The 18610-nt window shown below is 41.5% G+C and overlaps 1 protein-coding gene across 1 annotated transcript; it reads right to left on the minus strand.

Moving 5' to 3' along the window:
- Positions 1–7833: 7833 nt before the first annotated feature.
- On the minus strand, positions 7834–16736 carry LOC111874414 (protein TIC 214-like). Its single transcript, XM_023869911.2, has 3 exons — positions 16690–16736; positions 11384–11490; positions 7834–8557 (listed from the first exon to the last, which is right to left on the minus strand). The coding sequence occupies exons 1-3, from the start codon at positions 16714–16716 to the stop codon at positions 7834–7836; spliced, it is 858 nt and encodes a 285-aa protein (XP_023725679.2). The 5' UTR covers positions 16717–16736.
- Positions 16737–18610: the final 1874 nt, after the last annotated feature.

Genomic DNA, 18610 nt, shown 5'->3' on the forward strand with positions numbered 1-18610 from the left:
GCCGATGTATTCTCAACACCGAGAAGGAATAAACTGACAAGTAGGAGCATAGACCACACAACGTAATGACCTAAGAGCAGTTGGATGCAAATCAGGCTGCTCCAATGTCAGTTAGTACCTGAACCTTTTCGTTATTCTTAATCAGATTTATCTTGGTAATGGAAAGACCGCTTTATGACAGTTTCTAAAAGTATGCGAGGTCGATTGAAAGATACAGGCAATCTGACTTGGTTGTCTGAAGCATAAATATTACGTGCAGCGTTTCAGTGTTAGTGAAAACAGCAACATTTCTTAAATCACATTTCAGCAACTAATCAACATACAACGTATAGCTTATGTGTATTAACGTTTTCCCTTCCTCCTCTACAATTTACTTTCCTCGGATTAAGATATTCTGCTTATCTTGTATTTAAGCATCTTGTTACATTACTCTGTCTAAAACTGTTTATGGACTACACAGTCCATCAACAATGCTACAAATTGTTCCTTTTTTCTTACACTTTTACTTTCGATGCAACATGTTTCGGCCCTAAATGGCCATCTTCAGGTGTATTACTATGCTAAAACTACTACAGTGCACTAATATAATCCATTCAGCTAATATGAAACTGCACGCTTCATTGTTTGAAACGTCATAATCATAGTCAATTGGTATGCGCTAAAAAGCACACGCTGTAGTTAACTTAATTTAAATAAAATAAAATAAAATCTACTAAAATTTTCTTTAAATTTTGTAAAATTCTTATTACACCTTACAAGGGGCGTCGTCCAGTTGTTTTGATCTGTATTCTTTTCTTCAGATGTTTTATTGTGGCAGCTTCTTTTTCTGTTCGTGAGCCCGTTGATTTGTTACGTCTGCAATATGCAATTTGCCCCCCTGATTGTGCATTATTCCCTATAGCAGCGTGTGGTATTGTCTTCGCAACAATAAGGAATACCATTTTGCGTCTGTCTGTTGGCCCAGGGCAGCAAGTATAGAAGGAACTGTTTACAGATGCTGTTGCTGTAGCACGATACTGCACCCAACTGAGCTGTATTATTTGATGTGATAGGACGTCACTTGAATTATTTTGTAGTGTTTAAACAGTTTTGGATAGGAAGGAATGAATGTATTTCTACCTATTATCTAACAGCCAGGATAGCGCAGTCGGTATAGCAACTGTCTACTTGCTGGACGACCGAGGGGTCGGTAATCGAGTCCCGGTAGGGTCAAGAATTTTCTGTTCTCCATGTATTCCAGACCGGGTCTGGGACCCACCCGGTCTCCTATCCGGTGGGTACCGGGGGTAAAGCGGCAAGGGCGTGAAGCTGACCACTCAGCTCCAACTAGTGCCGAGGTCAAGGAAATATGGATCTATACCTCCACTCCCCCAAGCTCCTTCATGGCGTAGTGCTTAATTATTTAAGCACAAGGGCAACTTTACATTTTTTTTCCTTGGCACTACAGCCCCAGTGGGCCTAGGCCTACCTCCATGAACTTCTCCGTTCACTTCGGTTTTTCTAGATCTTAGACATTCGGTGGGACTCCTTGGGCGGGTGATCAGCTCGTCGCAAGGCCTCTACCTGTACACAAACACAGAAAAACGCAAACAAACATCCATGCCCTGAGTGGGATTCGAACCCACGATCCCGGCTTCCGAGCGAGCGAAGACAGTGCATGCCTTAGACCGCTCGGCTACCGTGACCGGCACCTTTACATTTACCTACATATTATCTAGCTCAAATTTTGGTTCTGTTTGTGATATAGTTTATTAACGGACATTTATATTTGCAGGAGAAGCTACCCATTTCGTTAGAATATGTCTGAATACTTTCGGTTACTGTTTTGTGGGTATTAATGTACAATATTTCATTCGTTTAATATTTCATATTACCCTTTCTTTCAAAGCGTCATATTGAAGCACGTAGTTTCTTTTTTAAGTTTCATGGGGTAGGCTCAGACTGTGTCCACTTTGTACGTCGGCCACTAATTGGCCTATTTAACGAGCTCCTGATGATAAATCAATATGGAGCATTTGGTGGAAAGAGAATTGGCAGGGGGGAACCGAAGTACTGGGAGGAAGCCTGCCCCAGTGCCACGTTGTTCACCACAAAACCCATATGACTTCACCCGGGTTCGAATCCTCTCGCTGCAGTGGGAAGCCGGCGACTAACCGCCTGAGCTATGGCACGGCTATTAAAGTAAACAAATTTGTCGTCTGATTTCAGGTGATAAATACGGTTAAATACAGAAGAAGATTAGACTATTCAAAGTCACAAGACGTTTAATTGTAACTCAAGTCAATATACATATATTAATATTACCTGAAATTTATGACAATAATGGCTTTCTAATATTAGTATTTTCCTCAGACGGAATTTCGTTTCACGTTAACGGCCATATTAAGTGTCATAACTGTCGATTCTGTGGAGCAGAACATCCGCCAAAAGTTTCTGTGTACGTGCGTGACAACCCTAAAATGAACGTGTGGTCTGGATTTCTGTATGACCGTGTGGAAAATCTTCTTTCTTTTTGCAAAGACACCGTTACGGGTAGTATTTGTCTTAACGAGTTAGAATTGTTTACTTACCCGGAAATTAGTACAATGAAGGCGAAAAAAAAAATACAATTGTTCTTCAACAGGACGAAACCCCCCATCCAGTTTCATTCGTAAGCTTTAACATGCCCTGAATACTAGATTCCTAATCGAGGGATTGGATGAAGTGAACAAATCTCCTGGCCACAAAAGGGAGCCGGATCTTATGCCACTGGATAATTTTACGCGGAAGTATGAGAACAACATTGTGTACGCAGAGAAACCCCGTGGTCTGCTTCGCCTGTGAGAGCGATTTTTTCTTGCTGCTGCACTGGCAGTCCTTTCCGAACATGCTTCCTCGTACCTGGGACGTGATCGAATATCGCTTGCATATCTACAGGGTCCAAAATGGTGCTCACGTCGAGATGTTGTAAGGATGTCACAAAACTTTGTGATATGTTCTAAATAAGTAAACAAAGTAAAAAAGTAAAGTTACCCCTCTAACAGACCGTGGAAGCCCTTAGAGTTGTGAGATGTCGAGGCTTCCATATTTTCTATAGACAATCTGTGAGCTGTCAGGCTTACGCGCCGGCCGTCCATTACTCCCCCAGAACATTCCTGATACTCATTTCTGTTAGAGGCTGAATCGACCCCAGGGCCATAGTGTGGCTGGAAGGATTAGGTCTATTGAAAAAATGCAATGACCTCATCGGTAATCGAACCTGTGACCTTCGGCTTATAGCATAGTGCCTCATACAGTTACGCTACCATGTTCCCCCGTATGATAAAGAAACGTTTCATTTTGTTCAATATCTAACGATTTATTGCCTTTTGAAACTAGAGAGTTCTTTCTCAGTTGTCCTGTTTTGTCACAAAAACGTACGTACAAATGATGACCCAAGTAAGAGGAATTACTTTCAGCTGAAGTCATGTACTCTATTCAAGATCTTGATTAAAGCCTGGATGTTACAGAGATGAGTAAGAACTGCACCAATGTGCTGACCCTGTCGTCAATTACAGGAATTACATTCTAATCCACAAAAAACCATGGACTGTTCTGATCAGCACTCACGAACCCTTCTGTGATCTGCTATTGGTAACTTGAATTAAAATCTCCAACTTTGTGACGTAGACCGCCGGTTTATCGCTGTGTCACACTCATTTAAAGATTTCAGCATTGGATCTTACCATGCAAGTTTTTCGTCTTCTTCTTAATTTTATTTTTTAAGGATTAAATTCCGGAGGGCTGAACAAACTCTGCCGATCGCTGTGGCCGTGTTGTCTAAAGCAAGAACCTTCTTCGCGCCCTCGAACACTGGGATCGTGGGTTCAAATCTTACTCGAAGCATGGGTATCTGTGTGCGTTTATTCTGCGTTTGTGTTGTTGTGTGTGTAGGTAGCGACCTTGCGACGGGCTGATCCCCCATCCAAGGAGTTCTGTCGACTGTATAGATTAAGAAACTGAAAAAGCAGGCGAGGTCCACAAGGGCTGTAGAGCTATAGAGAGGTAGATGGAAGAATTCTGACATTTAGTATAAGATTTTTTACCCATGCGGATTTTTCTTTTTCATGCCTTGCCTTAACTGAACAGTTTATACAGCTTTTTGGGGGGGGATTATTTTCCACGCAGTCGGTACTACATCGATCTAACATTGGGATGATACATGAACGATGAATTGGAAAGGATTTGGAAGGAAGAGGTGATCGCCTAATTCAGATAATATCGCGGAATTTCACGTCTAAGATGTTCACAGAGCCATGTTGGTGGTGTTAACGGTAGGCAATTTAAATGTGTAAAGATGTAGCCTCTGGGGCACGCGGTAGCATAGTGGTTGAGACGCTATGCTACAAGTCGGTCGCGGGTTCAAGGCCCGATAAGGTCATTGGATTTTTTCAATTAACCTAATCCTTCCAGCCGCACTATGGCCCTGGGGTCGATTCAGCCTCTAACAGAAATGAGTACCAGGAATTAATTAAATAATTTTCCTGATGAGTAAAGTGCAGCCGGCGCGTAAGGCTGACAACCTTACCGCCATATTCGAGCCGATTGTCTAGATAATGTGGGACCCTCAACTTCTCACAACCCTATGGGCCTTCACGGCCTGTTACAGGGTAGTTTTACTTTTTTTTTTTTACTTTTTTAAAGATGTAGCCTCTAGTGGAATAATGCACATACGAAGTTTCGTGAAAAATTTCCGTATGGTACATAGATTTGTAAGAAAATTACGTGGACATGATAATATAGTCCATTTTTTTATAAAACACTCTAAAGTAATCTAAAAATATTTCTTGGTGCTATGACTGGAAGTTTTATCACCCCTGAAATACAGTTTACAGTTCAGGGTAAATGACCTCCGGTTGAACTTAATGGAAGTTTTGTCAATACTAATGTTCGTAATCAGAAATCATTTAACAGTTCCAGTAGGACAGATAAGTTTTCCCAACTCAGCTTTGAAAATGCCCGCAGGTAATCTCTATTAAATTGTATTATAGAAGTTATCTACGAAAAATTTTCAAAACTGAACGGAAGATGCACGATAAATTATTTAAGCAGATACTCTGTTACGTTGTAGTGTGCATATATTTTTGGGCTGTCCACTCTGTATATATATGTATATATGTTAAGAGTATTATAAGGGAATATATTTTATGATAAATATTAATTGTAAAATTTTATTCTTCCTGGAAATTATTGTTTAAATAAATTTCTGCTTTCAAGAAACTCGAAGGCTTATTACTGTCTTCACAAGAGCCTGTCATTAATGTCAAGGTCACTCCCCCGTACGCCTTTATGGCGTAGTGCTTAATTAGTTAAGCACAGGGAAATCTTTACCTTTACCTTTTATTGACATCATCGCTAAACAACCAACTTAAAAAAATAAAATGAAATGAATATTTCTAAATAAAATTTTAAGTAATTCTTATGGCTGGAGGGAAAGAGACTCAGACTAAAAGAGCGGGAACCACTGTATAGACATTTGTACAGATATAAGCCTTCATTGTGCAGTCCGTAGATGTGCTTTATAAGACCCATACACATTTCTGTAGGGCAGAATTGTGTTATTCCTTGTAACTGATGAAAAGCATTTGCCGTCTGAATCAAATGTTAAGTGCATGATTAATAAATAAGCAAAGTAACTCCATGGAAACAACACCTAAAAAAATTATGACGATGATATATTAACACAATCATTGTGTTTTGTACATTATCCAACGTCCTCTTTTTAGATTTTTTTCCCCTTGGCACTACAGCCCCAGTGGGCCTAGGCCTACCTCTATGAACTCCGTTCACTTCGGTTTTTCTAGATCTTATACGATAGGACTGCTTGGGCGGGTGATCAGCTCGTCGCAAGGCCTCTACCTGTAGACAAACACAGGAAAACGCACGCACAAACATCGAAGCCCTAAGTGGGATTCGAACCCACGATTCCGGCTTCCGAACGAGCGAAGACAGTGCATGTCTTAGACCGCTCGGCTACCGTGACCGGCCTCTTTTTAGATTAAAACACAATATTTCAGAGGTAGGGCCTAGCTCTATCAATTGAGCCCGACTGAATAGGTTTCTCCCTGAAGATGGAGACAGAATGCAGTCTCCGGAATGTTGTTTTAAATAAAAAAATCAGAAGATCGATATTGTACAAGGAAAAAACAATAATTGGATCTCCATGCTGCAAATTCCTTCTTGAGAAGCTATCAGTCGCCCAGCTAGGCAAGAAATTACCCGCTTTTTATATACTGCGAAAGTTCATTACCCTGTTGACAGGGCCCTGACACGAGTCCCTATCTTCAGTAAGCAATAACGGGAAATTATTGAGCATGCCTAACATATGAACCTGTTTGCAATGGGCAGTACACATCACTCTGAATAATATGTGTACCTGTTTGAACGAGGCAGTAAGTTAATAGCATTCTTAATAGAATATGAAGCTGTTTGCAATAGGCAATAACTTAGAGTCACTGTTAATAGAATGCCCTGTAGTGATATTACATTTTCATCCTATATAAACCGGAATCCCGCCAGCCGATAGGAAAGCCCCAGGTCCTAAAGACATGAACCCCTGCTGTAGAGTTTCTGCCCTCAGATGTCCGATCCGAAAACAGAAGACATTCCGTATAATGAGCTCCTTTTTTTTCTCAAGACAAATTTTTTACTCGTTTCTCATCTTACAACACGTGCAATACTTTTTCCCCTTCTGTAAGAAAAGTTACGTTGTCACAGAAAGTTCTGTTATATCATTGTTAGCTAAGGAATTACGGGACCTATTTTTACGTGTAATCTATACGAAACCATTAAGCGGAAACGCGGATGCCAATCTGACTTGCCTAGTGATCCGTGCTGTAGGAGATTTCTGCAAAAGAACGAAATACGATGTAAGATTTGAGGTTTTCACGGCTGTGACTATGAAGAAGGCAGTCTTCTGGGATTTGGCACCGTGTATATGTGGTGTTAACCGACATTTTGGAGGAACGTATCACCTCCATCTTCAGGATAGAAGGAAAAATATAAGAAATCCGCAGGCGAAGAGATCGTGAGAACCGGTACAAGCAGTCTGCTTGTATCGGATCGATACACCTGAAGATGGCACCATACTGCCGAAACATGTAGTGTAGAGGTGGTAAATGGGATTGTGTGCACTTGAAGACTGTTAATACATACACATTATGAATTATGAATATTTTCAATAGCTTCTAGTAGCACTTGATGCAATGAGAGTAAAAGCAATTTGGCCGTAAAACTTCAATGAAGAAACCACTTGGAAAACATAAGCAAAAATGGAAGGATGATATTGAAATTTTTTATTTTGTTTGTGTGTGGGTTGGGGATGGTATAGGGCATTTATGAAGTAGTTAACAGGCAATCAAATAATTCCCGACATCATTCAGAATCAGAATGTGCAGTACATGTTCGAAAGAGCCACTATTTGACACTACCAAGCCTCTTGTATCCACTCATTATGTTTAAGCAAGATTTAGTTTTTTATTATCCTAACAACCACTATTAGGTCTGTCTAGTGTTCTCGATCCTCGATGTATACCGATCGAAATTTTATATTAATTTCTCATTTCCTTGTGCATGCTACATGTTATCTTATCAGATCTCTCTTGATTTAATTGCTCTACCATTATTAAACAAAGAATACAAATTATGAAAAATCCAGTAAGTGTTCACCTGGAAAAAAAATAACTTTCGGAACAAAATAAAATTAGAAATGAAATGAATAAATTAAACAAATATTTAAAATTAAAAATTCATTTATTAATAAAACTTAAAAGAATTTACTAAAGCAGTTGCATTTCACGTGTACGTAGCACTATATCACATTTCCGGAGAAGGAAATTCTTTCCCTGTAAACCTGTGGAAACCTGTTTTGGGGTATGGATATTTGAAAGGGCTGGATGCTGGTGGATCGTACCTATGCCGATAAGTTCCCTCTTGTACACTAAACGATGGGAATGATGAATTGTGTTCGTCATGAGGGTTATTTTCTGTCTGCGAGCCAACATTGGTTGGAACGGGCTGGAGAGTTGTCTCAGTCCCTGTAGACGCTGACACTGGTGTTGTCGCCGTCGTTGCTATAGACGTTGACGCGGGTGTTGTGGGCGTCGTTGTTGTAGACGCTGACACTGGTGTTGTCGCCGTCGTTGCTATAAACGTTGACGCGGGTGTTGTGGGCGTCGTTGTTGTTGGTAATGGATCATTTTCCGGTGTTGAGATTTGATAATTCTCATTGCCTACGTGATTATAGGTAGAAAAGTAGTTCTGAATTCTCTGAACGATAGCTTCGATGAACGGCGGGAAACGAGTAAACAGTAGTTTCAGTGGAACAGCCATAGGATTTCCGGTGGCGCTAGCGTATGGAACAGGCTGGTGTACAACTAATTGAAGTGGACTGTGAACATTGATTTGTGCTGCAACAATGGATCCACCGTCGAGCGGTCCAATAAGAACTTCTGTACCATCGGGTTCTTGTGCCAAGACTGATCCTCGAATTTGCAGAGGGCGTGAGACCGGTTTAGCGTGAGTGGCAAACACTGGAACGCTGCGAAGAATAACAATGAACATGTTAAAATCCAGTTCGTACTTCTAGCAGCAGGAGAAACATATCGAGTGTCATCATTTCGATTACGAATTTGCTGGTATTTTAAGATTAGCTAATTCCATAATGCAGGTCTTCCTTGAAGTTTTGGTTGCTATTTTACTAGCAGATTCTAAAGGGTTCTGACGATGGAGGATGATACAAAGAATTTTGTCAGCTAGGTTTCTAAAATAATTTTCTACCCCCTTTTCTATCCTAGTTCCACGCATGTGCATGCTCTATCACAATTTTTATTTTATGACTTGTTGTTATCTCCCGCTGAACTAGCCTAGTCTTATATGTTGAAATAGCTGGGTAAATCTGACAGGAGTTGTCCAGTGATTGAGATTAGCTCTTTCTAAGGGACACAACTGTGTAAGTGTCTTCCTTCCTCACCTGAAGACGGAAACAGATCCAGTTTCCGAAACCTAGAATTCTGGATGATGGAAAAAGTCCACAAACCCTGTAATTCTGCTATTTTCTCTTGAAACCCGGAGAATAGTTACCTTGTTGACAGGAGTCCACAATTGGGCCTTGTTGTGAACAAGCTGAAACCACTCCACAAACTCGCACACGATTTATCTGAGATGCAGTAAAATGTTATGCTCGCATACACTTCTACGCCTCCGAAGTGGTCTCATTGCTTGAGGTTTTCTGATTACACTCATACGAAACTTCCGCATTCTGCGTGTGTGACACAATGACTGTGGATTTAGTTCTCCATTGTTTACTCAATGCAATGACAAGAAGTGGAATGTAGACTTTCACTTTATGAAGATTTTTCATTTGAGAGGTCTAATTGTATCTGTGCATTCCCTTGGTTTTCCTCGAAATATTCTCCTCAGCACTTTTTTCTGGAGCATCTTCGACCTATGTTCTTTCAATAGACTGTGACATTATATTGTAACACAATATAATCGAACAGGAAAAATTATAAATTTTTGTGTTTTAATCTTAAAATTTCAGCCGATCACAATGGCCGCGCGGTCTAAGACCCGCTAGAACAGTGGGATTTTTGGTTTGAATCTCATTCGAGGAATAGATGTCTGTCTGCGTTTATTCTGTGTTTATGTTGTTCTGTGTATAGATTCTTTTCTCCTTTTGGCGCTACAGCCCCAATTTGGGCCGTGGTCTACCTGCATGAAACTCTCCGTTTCACTTCGGTTTACTAGATCTGAAGACATTTTGTAGGAGTCCTTGGGCGGGTGATCGGCTCGTCGCAAGGGCTCTACCTATACACAAACACATAAAAACGCAAGCGCACACACACAAACAAACACTGAACATCCATGTCCTGAGTGGGATTCGAACCCGCGATCCCAGCGTCCGAACCAGAAAGACAGTGCATGTCTTAGACCACTCGGCTGCCATACCGGCGTGTATAGATTAAGAAAATTAAAAAGCTGTCGATGTCCACAAGGGCTGTAGAGCCATAGATAGATAAATGTTAAAGTTTTAAAGTACACTTTCCGTGTGTTTTAGGACATATAGCTAATGAAGATATCGAACCTAAGCAAATGAAATTACAAATGACTCGCAAGAAGTACTGATTACTTCGTATCGTCTTACCGTTATGGCGAAGGCACTTAAATCGAGGAGGTTGAGTTGAGGCGGACGCAGGAAGCATGGAGAATGAAAAGTTCAAAACGAATATTGGCCAGACGTATTTCGAAGGGAGAGAGTATTTGGGAGATGAAGGAGAGTATCTGTTGACTGTGGACAGGATACAGTGCGAGCTTTTGTGAATACAATAATTAACTGTCGGGTTCCTTAAAAGTATGGATTATCTTGACCAATTGAAAACCCATCAACGTTTCTAGGAAGCCATTCAAGCATGAAGTTGACCGTATCAATGAGGTTACAATGTATTTCGGATTTGGTTGGAAATGTTTTCAGAAATGTTGTGGGGAAACCTTCTGGAATACAGTCATTTCGGGAACCTGGAAGCAGATGGCAGGATAACAGACCTCGTGTTACGTGCATCCTGCAAGTGAGCTTGTGGCAATGTGAAACGAATCTGGAAGAATTTCACAATATGGGGAAAAATAAACTAAATTTGAGATTTATTTGGAATAATTAGGCTTAACATGAATTATCTTAATCTGCACATTCCCCTAATCTGAATCAGAATTATTGGCCCCACCGTAAACCACTTTAACACAACACAACTGGTGACCACATTGTAAACCTCTATAGTATTTTGAGCTTAAGTGAGATTTGAGGTTTTGACTGCGGTGACTATGAAGAATGTCATCTTCTGGGATCTGGAGCCGTGTAGATCTTGTGTAAACCGACGTTTCGGAGGAGGCGATATGCTCCTCCGAAACGTCGGTATACACAAGCTCTACACTGCGCCATATCTTAGACGACGTCGTTATTTATACTTTGAGCTAGATCAGGGTTGTGTCCAACGGCGGGCTTAAATATTTTCGGCATTGAACCTCCGTGTTCTCTTGAAGTACAAAGAAAACGTAATGAGTAGAGAGCCATATTTGTTATCCATGAAATGATTTTGGCTGTGGTTTTGGAGTTACGTAAGGCGTCTCGTTTTTATATTCAGGCACTTGTTACACTGCGAGACCATGATGACGGCATCACGTGATATTGTGAAGAACAATGGACGGTTCAGACGATGTAGCCAGGCCTCCTCACTGGCATCTGTTACGTGGATATTATTAAAAACATGCAACATATATTTTGATTTGATCTATATAATCTGAAAGCATATCCGGGACCTGGAATAGTAAGCAGGATTGCTCATCATGCCTCCTACTGCGTGTGACTTGTTACCTGTGAAGTGTCATGGGTGTGGGGGGCAGTACAGCAGGGATGAGAGCGATGACTTGCGCAGTTGTCACTCGAAAGCAGAGCGCCATGGCTGTCGTCAGCAGAAGCACCTGGAAATGCGACCTCAAACATAATATATACCCTAGTATTTATACTCTAATATTGAAGAAGAAAACAGTACATACCAGTACACAAAACGTATTTCTTACTTACTTACTCATGGAGCTGAGCCCTTCTGAAGGAGCCGCCAATTGTGCAGCTACTCAAGAATTTCCCAGCATTTTATGGAACCCGAAGGTTCATTACCGTGTTCACAAGAGCCCTCTACTGGTCCCTATTCTGAGTCAGATCAATCCAATCCATCCCATCCCATCTTATCTGTCTAAGATCCATTTTAATATTGTCCACTCACCTACGCCTTGGTCTTCCCAGTGGTCTATTTCCTTCTGGTTTTCCCACCAATATACTATAGGCATTCCTCGTCTCCCCCATTCGTGCTATATGCCATGCCCACCTCATCCTCCTTGACTTGATCATTCTAATTATACTTGGAGAAGAGTACAAGTTATGAAGCTCTGTCACTTGATCCCTCTTCGGTCCAAATATTCTCCTCAAACACCCTCAGTCTATGTTCCTCCCTTAATGTCGGAGACCAAGTTTCACACCCATACAGAATTACAGGCAAAAGTATAGTCCTTTCATACAGTTTAAATACAGGTAACAATAATCGATGTATTAAACATTTTTTTGGAGACCTGTCATTGACACCTTTAATGTGCCGATATGGATGTGTACCACCTACGGTCCAGGGACCCCGTGGTCCGTGCTACTCTGAGTAACTGAAACAGACGCGGCAATTAAAGTGTGTAATATTCAGTAGAATTTGTGTGAATTTGATTTCGATCCACATCGATCTATTAACACCACAGATTTTTCTTTCCGATGGCTCTTCCAGCCCATTGAAGGCCCTGACCTCTTATTCAGTTCCGTAATCATTTTTCACAGATAGCAGGACTCTTTTGGCGAGTGACCATCCCGCCGCAAGGCCTCTACCTAAACACAGGACAGCACAAACACAGAGTAAATGCATACGCACACCAAACATCCATGCCTTAATTGGGATTCGAACCCACGATCCCAGCGCCCGAGCGAGTGAAAACAGTTCATGCCTCAGACCGCGTGGCTACTGCGACCGGCTAATACCACAGATTCTACAGCGAAAAATAACACGACCGACTTGTCTTTGAGCTTAGTTAAGTGTGCGTCATATTGAAAAATGTTCCATATGAAAGTCCATATGTGGACCTCAATGAGATATTAGGTTACATTTATTTATCCACGTCGTGGCCGAGTGCGAAGTTCTGATGGACTGCGGTATTCTGATAGTGCGGAGGTACCATTATCGTTAGTTGTTTAATATGTGAGTAATAACAGTTAATCAAATTTTATCCACAAGTTAAAGAAACGGAAGGTAATTAATGGTACTAAAACTAAACTCCGTGGCTTTAGTCCGCAAGCGAACTATACCGACCGAGCGACCGCGGCTTGTCGGCAAGTTAGTGCCAACTTTAGTCACGTGGTCAGCGCAACGAATCCCCACGGCCGTTAATTTCGGTTTTCTAGACCGGAGCCGCTACTTTTCCATTCAAGTAACTCCTTATTTGTCCTCACGAAGCTGAGTGGACCCCGTTCCAGACCCACTACTTCTCAGAAAATCTGGTAGCGCCGGGAATCGAACCTGGACCTCTGGATCTGTAGCCAGGAACTCTGATCACTGGACCACAGAGGCGACATTCACCAGGATTAGGTTATGGTTTCTGAAAATGTCGACATATTTCATCCATTGCTGCATTGCTTCGACCTGTCCGTGTGGTTGGAATGACCGCTTGAAGGTCAAAGTCAGAAGAAAACCTGTACAGCCACTATTCATGTGACTGCCGCTATGTTCAACATACCGGTTAGCAACTTTCTGCCATATAAGTCTGGGTCACAGATCTGCCTCGAGACATTACTGGTATGCCTATTCAACATGTTTATAGTTGCTTTCGGGACCAACAGCAAAACTCTCTTCTATTTAACCGACATTGTTACCATATCGGGCCGGTTATAACAGCTCAGAAGCATTATTCCACTTTCGTCTGCAGACACTGAAGAAAGTAAAGGAAGGCCTCTGTCAGGTTAATTGTTATCCCGCCTGAAATAAGAAACGCGCATTTCCTATAAAATTCTGACTTCATTTCAATAATGTCACGTGTAGGGGGAGTGCGTGTGACTAATAATTGTGGATTGTAGATTTGTTGAATAGGTTTATTTGACGTCGATATTACAATTACACTCAATTATAACAGTTCCCACGCTTTCTGTGTTCTCTCCGGTTTCATTTCTCACTCTTGACTTTACTTTGAGATCTCCCTTCAATTCTGAACTCTTGACTCCACTTCTAAGCTCTGCCTTCACTTCTGAACACTGCCTTCACTTCTGAACACTGCCTTCACTTCTGAGCTCTGCCTTCAGTTATGAACTCTGCCTTCACTTATAAGCTCTGCATTCACTTCTGAACTCTTGACTCCACTTCTAAACTCTGCCTTCACTTCTGAACTCTTGATTTCACTTCTGAACACTGCCTTCACTTCTGAGTTCTGCCTTCGGTTATGAACTCTGCCTTCTCTTATAAGCTCTGCCTTCACTTCTGAACTCTTGATTTCACTTCTGAACACTGCCTTCACTTCTGAGCTCTGCCTTCGGTTATGAACTCTGCCTTCACTTATAAGCTCTGCCTTCACTTTAAACTCTTGACTCCACTTCTTAACTCTGAACTGACGGCCTCTCAACTGCTCTCCCTTTATCCCTGCTAGGCGGCTGGGATAGGAGTTACCTCCTTGAAGAGTTCCGTTTGTCATATCCGTGGTAACAGCCTGTTTCGAATGTCGTTACCATGCATATGTTTCCTATAGCTCCATCAAAACCCAGAGTAAAGGTGCATTTCGCGTTACCACAGGAACGCACCCCGCGCAGCTCCGCCCAGCCGATGCGCAGGTTGCGACATTAATAATGGTAATACTACACGTATTAATAAAGGTAAAGTTGTCCCTGGCCGGTCACGGTAGCCGAGCGGTCTAAGTCATGCACTGTCTTCGCTCGCTTGGAAACCGGGATCGTGGGTTCGAATCCCACTAAAGGCATGGATGTTTATTTTGTGTGTGTGTGCGTTTTTCTGTGTTTGTGTACAGGTAGAGGCCTTGCGACGAGCTGATCACCCGCCCAAGGAGTCCTATATAATGTGTAAGATCTAGAAAAACCGAAGTGAATGGAGAAGTTCATGGATGTAGGCCTAGGCCCACTGGGGCTGTAGTGCCAAGGGGAAAAAAAGTTGTTCCTGTGCTTAACTAATTAAGCACTACGCCATGAAGGCTTATGAGGGAGTGGACGTATAGATCCACGTTTTGACTTCTACACTAGCTGGAGATGATTTGTCAGGTTCACGCCCCAGCCGCTTTACCCCCGGGGAAAGAGTCCCCGGTATCTGTTGGATAGGAGACTGGGTGGGCCCCAGAGCCGGTCTGGACGACTTGGAGAAGAGAACATTCTTGATTCTACAGGGACTCAATCTCCGACCCCTCGGTCGTCTACCCAATAGCCGGTCGCCATGCCGACTGCGCTATCTCGGCTCCTAATAATATTAATAATAATAATAATAATAATAATAATAATAATAATAATAATAATTCATCGTCGCCACTTTCTTGTTATACATGTGGTCTATGTAACCTATGTACTCCTCTTGTAACATGCAAACCAGGCGATTGGGTTTTGTCTCGAATGTGTGTATTGTTTAAAAAAATATTACTGAAATAAACCAATTTAAATTTTGGCCACAAACATAATATTTAGGTCCTTTAAACATTGTAAGTCGTGCGTCATCGGGGATATTTGCAAATAAAAGAAATAATTAAATTTTATCACAAGGAACTAGGCAGAGGACGGTCTACACTAGGCAAGAAATTCATGCAACTGGAAACCAACTAATTCAAATAACTTCATGCTATATGAACTTTCTTGAATATGCACTGCTTAGTTGATCAAGAGAATACTTCATTCTGTTAAATACGAAAATTAGGTCATAAGATTTTTTAATTTACCTAATCCTTCCAGCCGCACTATGGCCCTGGGGTCGACTCAGAACAGAAATAAGTACGAGGAATATTCTTGGAATAATCTTAGTGGTAAAGGGCGGCCGATGCGTAAGGCTGACAACCTTACCGCCATCTATGAGTCGATTGTATAGAAAATATGGGAACCTCAACATCTCACAACCCAATGGTCCTCCACGGCCTGTTACAGGGATATCTTTACTTTTTACCTTTTTTTTATTATTGGTAGTGGAGTGGGACTAAGTCCCTCTTACTGGGGCCACTTCTGGCCTATTGTACCAGCCCAAGATGATAGGTGAGGGTGATTGTGGAGCAATTGGTGGAATGAAGATTGGCAGGGGAAACCGAAGTACTCGGAGAAAACATGCCCCTGCGCCACTTTGTCTACCACAAATCTCACTTGATCAGACCCGGGATCGAACGCAGGTCGCCGCGGTGGGAAGCCAACGACTAACCCTTCAGCTATGGCGTGGCCCTACTTACTTACGAAAATTCGAATATACAGAATCGTGCTATATTGTAGTATGTCCAGAGCCAGTTAGCGGAGCCGGGAGAGCTCTGTCGGTATAGCGACTGGCTACTGGCTGGGCGGCGAAGGTTCGTAGTTCGAGTCCCGGTAGGGTCAAGAACTTTATTTTCTCCACGTCGTCGAGACCGGCTCTGGGGCCCACCCAGCCTCCTTCCTATCTAATGGTTACCGCGGTTAATGCGGTCGGGGCAGGAAGCTGATCATTCACCTCCAACTAGTGCCGAGGCAAAGAAAACGTGGATCTATATATCCACGCCCCCATACGTCTTCACCGCATAGTGCTCAATTATTTATTTACTGGGACAACTTTACCTTCCACCTCACAAGAGCCAGTTGAATCGCGTATTATTTCTGTAAGTTTCTCATTATTATTATCCTCTCATCTAATTCTACATTTTCCAGCTATCTCTTCTTCTAAAGCCTTTCGACTAAAACTTTCTGAGATTTTATCATTTTCTTCATGCGTGCTACATTCCATACATTTGCTACTCACCCTTCTTAGTTTAATCACTCCAACAATATACAGTTGAAACACAGTTATTAGATAACAAAAATAAAAGAGCCAAGAAAGAAATGTCTTGATCCCTGGCGTTTGGCCTCTATGCTTCTGAATACTGGTTTTACTGCACCTGTGAAATTCTTTGTCCAAGATCCATGTCTTCCAGGTCCTGGTCTTGCTACGGCGACCCCAAGAATGCAGACTGCTTCCAGTGCCTCTCCATTTATAAGTTGTTGCTCAGATTTAAGTAGCCATTTCCAGATCACTTCTCGAACGTATCTTTGCCTTCTTTTTCTCTTTTTAAAATCTTTTCCATGTTCCGTGTCTTCTTCCAGCAATGCCACTTCCTGTTCCATCAATATATGTATTCTAAACATAGTTATTAATTTCTGACTGTAATGTATCATCGCATGATGATCTAGAACGATGCTCTTCAAGCCTCTCTCTCTTCGGCGAATTTTTGCATTAAAGCTATCGTAGTGACAAAGACATATTGGATAAATTATGGAAGAGAAATTTAAAAATCAGGGCTATAATTTATAACGACACATTCTACTAAGTGTGGAAATAATAAAACTTGGTTTCTATAACCCATTTTGTGAATTATTGTCAGAAAATCAATCATACGCCACTGATACTCATATATATATATATATTGATAAGCCAGTAGTTTGATAAACGTAATGCATATAACAGCATTAATTTGGCAGTCACGTGTGATATGATTCAACAGTCAGTCTCTGGTCAGTAAACAACTTCTGATGTGAAATTAATTTTTTTTTACGTCATATTACTTTTGCCCGTCGGAAACTAATTTAATCATTAAAACTGCGTGAGTAAAGTCGATTTAGATGTGCAGAAAGATATGCCAACGTGGCAGAGTACAGGCTTACGTGACACGCTAAGAGCTAGGTCTGCTTGGACAGATTGCAGTCTGCAAGGAACTTGAATTTGTATGCGTTCTTGAGCAAAGTGGATGACGTGGAAACTATGTGGATAGATCTGTATGTCCACCCTCGTGGTTCATCTCCTGTCCTGCCCACTGGAAACTTCTGGAGGTCAACACTAAACGTTGGCTAGCTAATCTTGGTCCATGTCAATCCTATTACGATATTTTGTGATCAGAATAATGAGTATGCTGGTTCCATACAAGGCGGGAAATTTCTTCACTACCTCAGCGACTGTCGGCACTAAAAACACACAACTAAAGTGAACGACAGACTAAAAAGGAACACTGAAACGGCCGCCAAAAAATAGGACGAAAATATCCTACGAAGCAAATTAACAACAACAACGATGTGCCTTAGGGTACTAAGGAGAAAGTGTATAGTGCAGTGGTCTCCCCAAATAATAACTGTTGTCTGGTGGTGGCCCATGTGCGGCCAAAACATGTAGCAAGAACAACGAATGCACATAGTTAATTATATTTTAAAACGTTTAGCAAACAGTTTTTAGTGAATTAAATATATTTTAGTGTCCTTTAAGAAAGGATTGACTTTGTTGCAATACAGATGGAATACTTTACAATTTAAAATGATGCCCCAATGTAACAGGATGCTGAAATATAACAATCTTAAGACGCATTCTACTCCATGAAGTTAGTAACTGGCTTCAGCATACCATCTACTTCACAGGAAGTTCAGGTCGAAATTCAAGAATTCTTTCAAAAGCCATTCTTGCAAGAAAGTGTGGAATGACATAAAATAGAACTCCTATTAAAGTTCACAAATTTTATTTGAAACTTCTTAGGTGGGCTAATGAAGTATTAGAAAGAAATCTCCTGACTTTGCGCATTGCAGTATCTGCAGCATCACAAGCTTTGCTCATAAATGAATGTGAAGACAAAGGAAATAAACAAGTATAAGGAAACAAGACAAAACAAACTCCGTGGCTTTTAGTCCGCAAGCGAACTATACCGACTGAGCAACCACAGCTTGTGGCGAAGTCAGTGCCAAGTTTAGCGAATATAGGGTGTCGTGTGGCCAGCGCAACGAATCCCCACGGCCGTTAATCTCTGTTTTCTATAACGGAGACGCTGTTTCCTTGAAATA

Source organism: Cryptotermes secundus, unplaced genomic scaffold (genome assembly GCF_002891405.2).
Source record: "Cryptotermes secundus unplaced genomic scaffold, Csec_1.0 scaffold251, whole genome shotgun sequence".
Lineage (NCBI taxonomy): Eukaryota > Metazoa > Arthropoda > Insecta > Blattodea > Kalotermitidae > Cryptotermes > Cryptotermes secundus.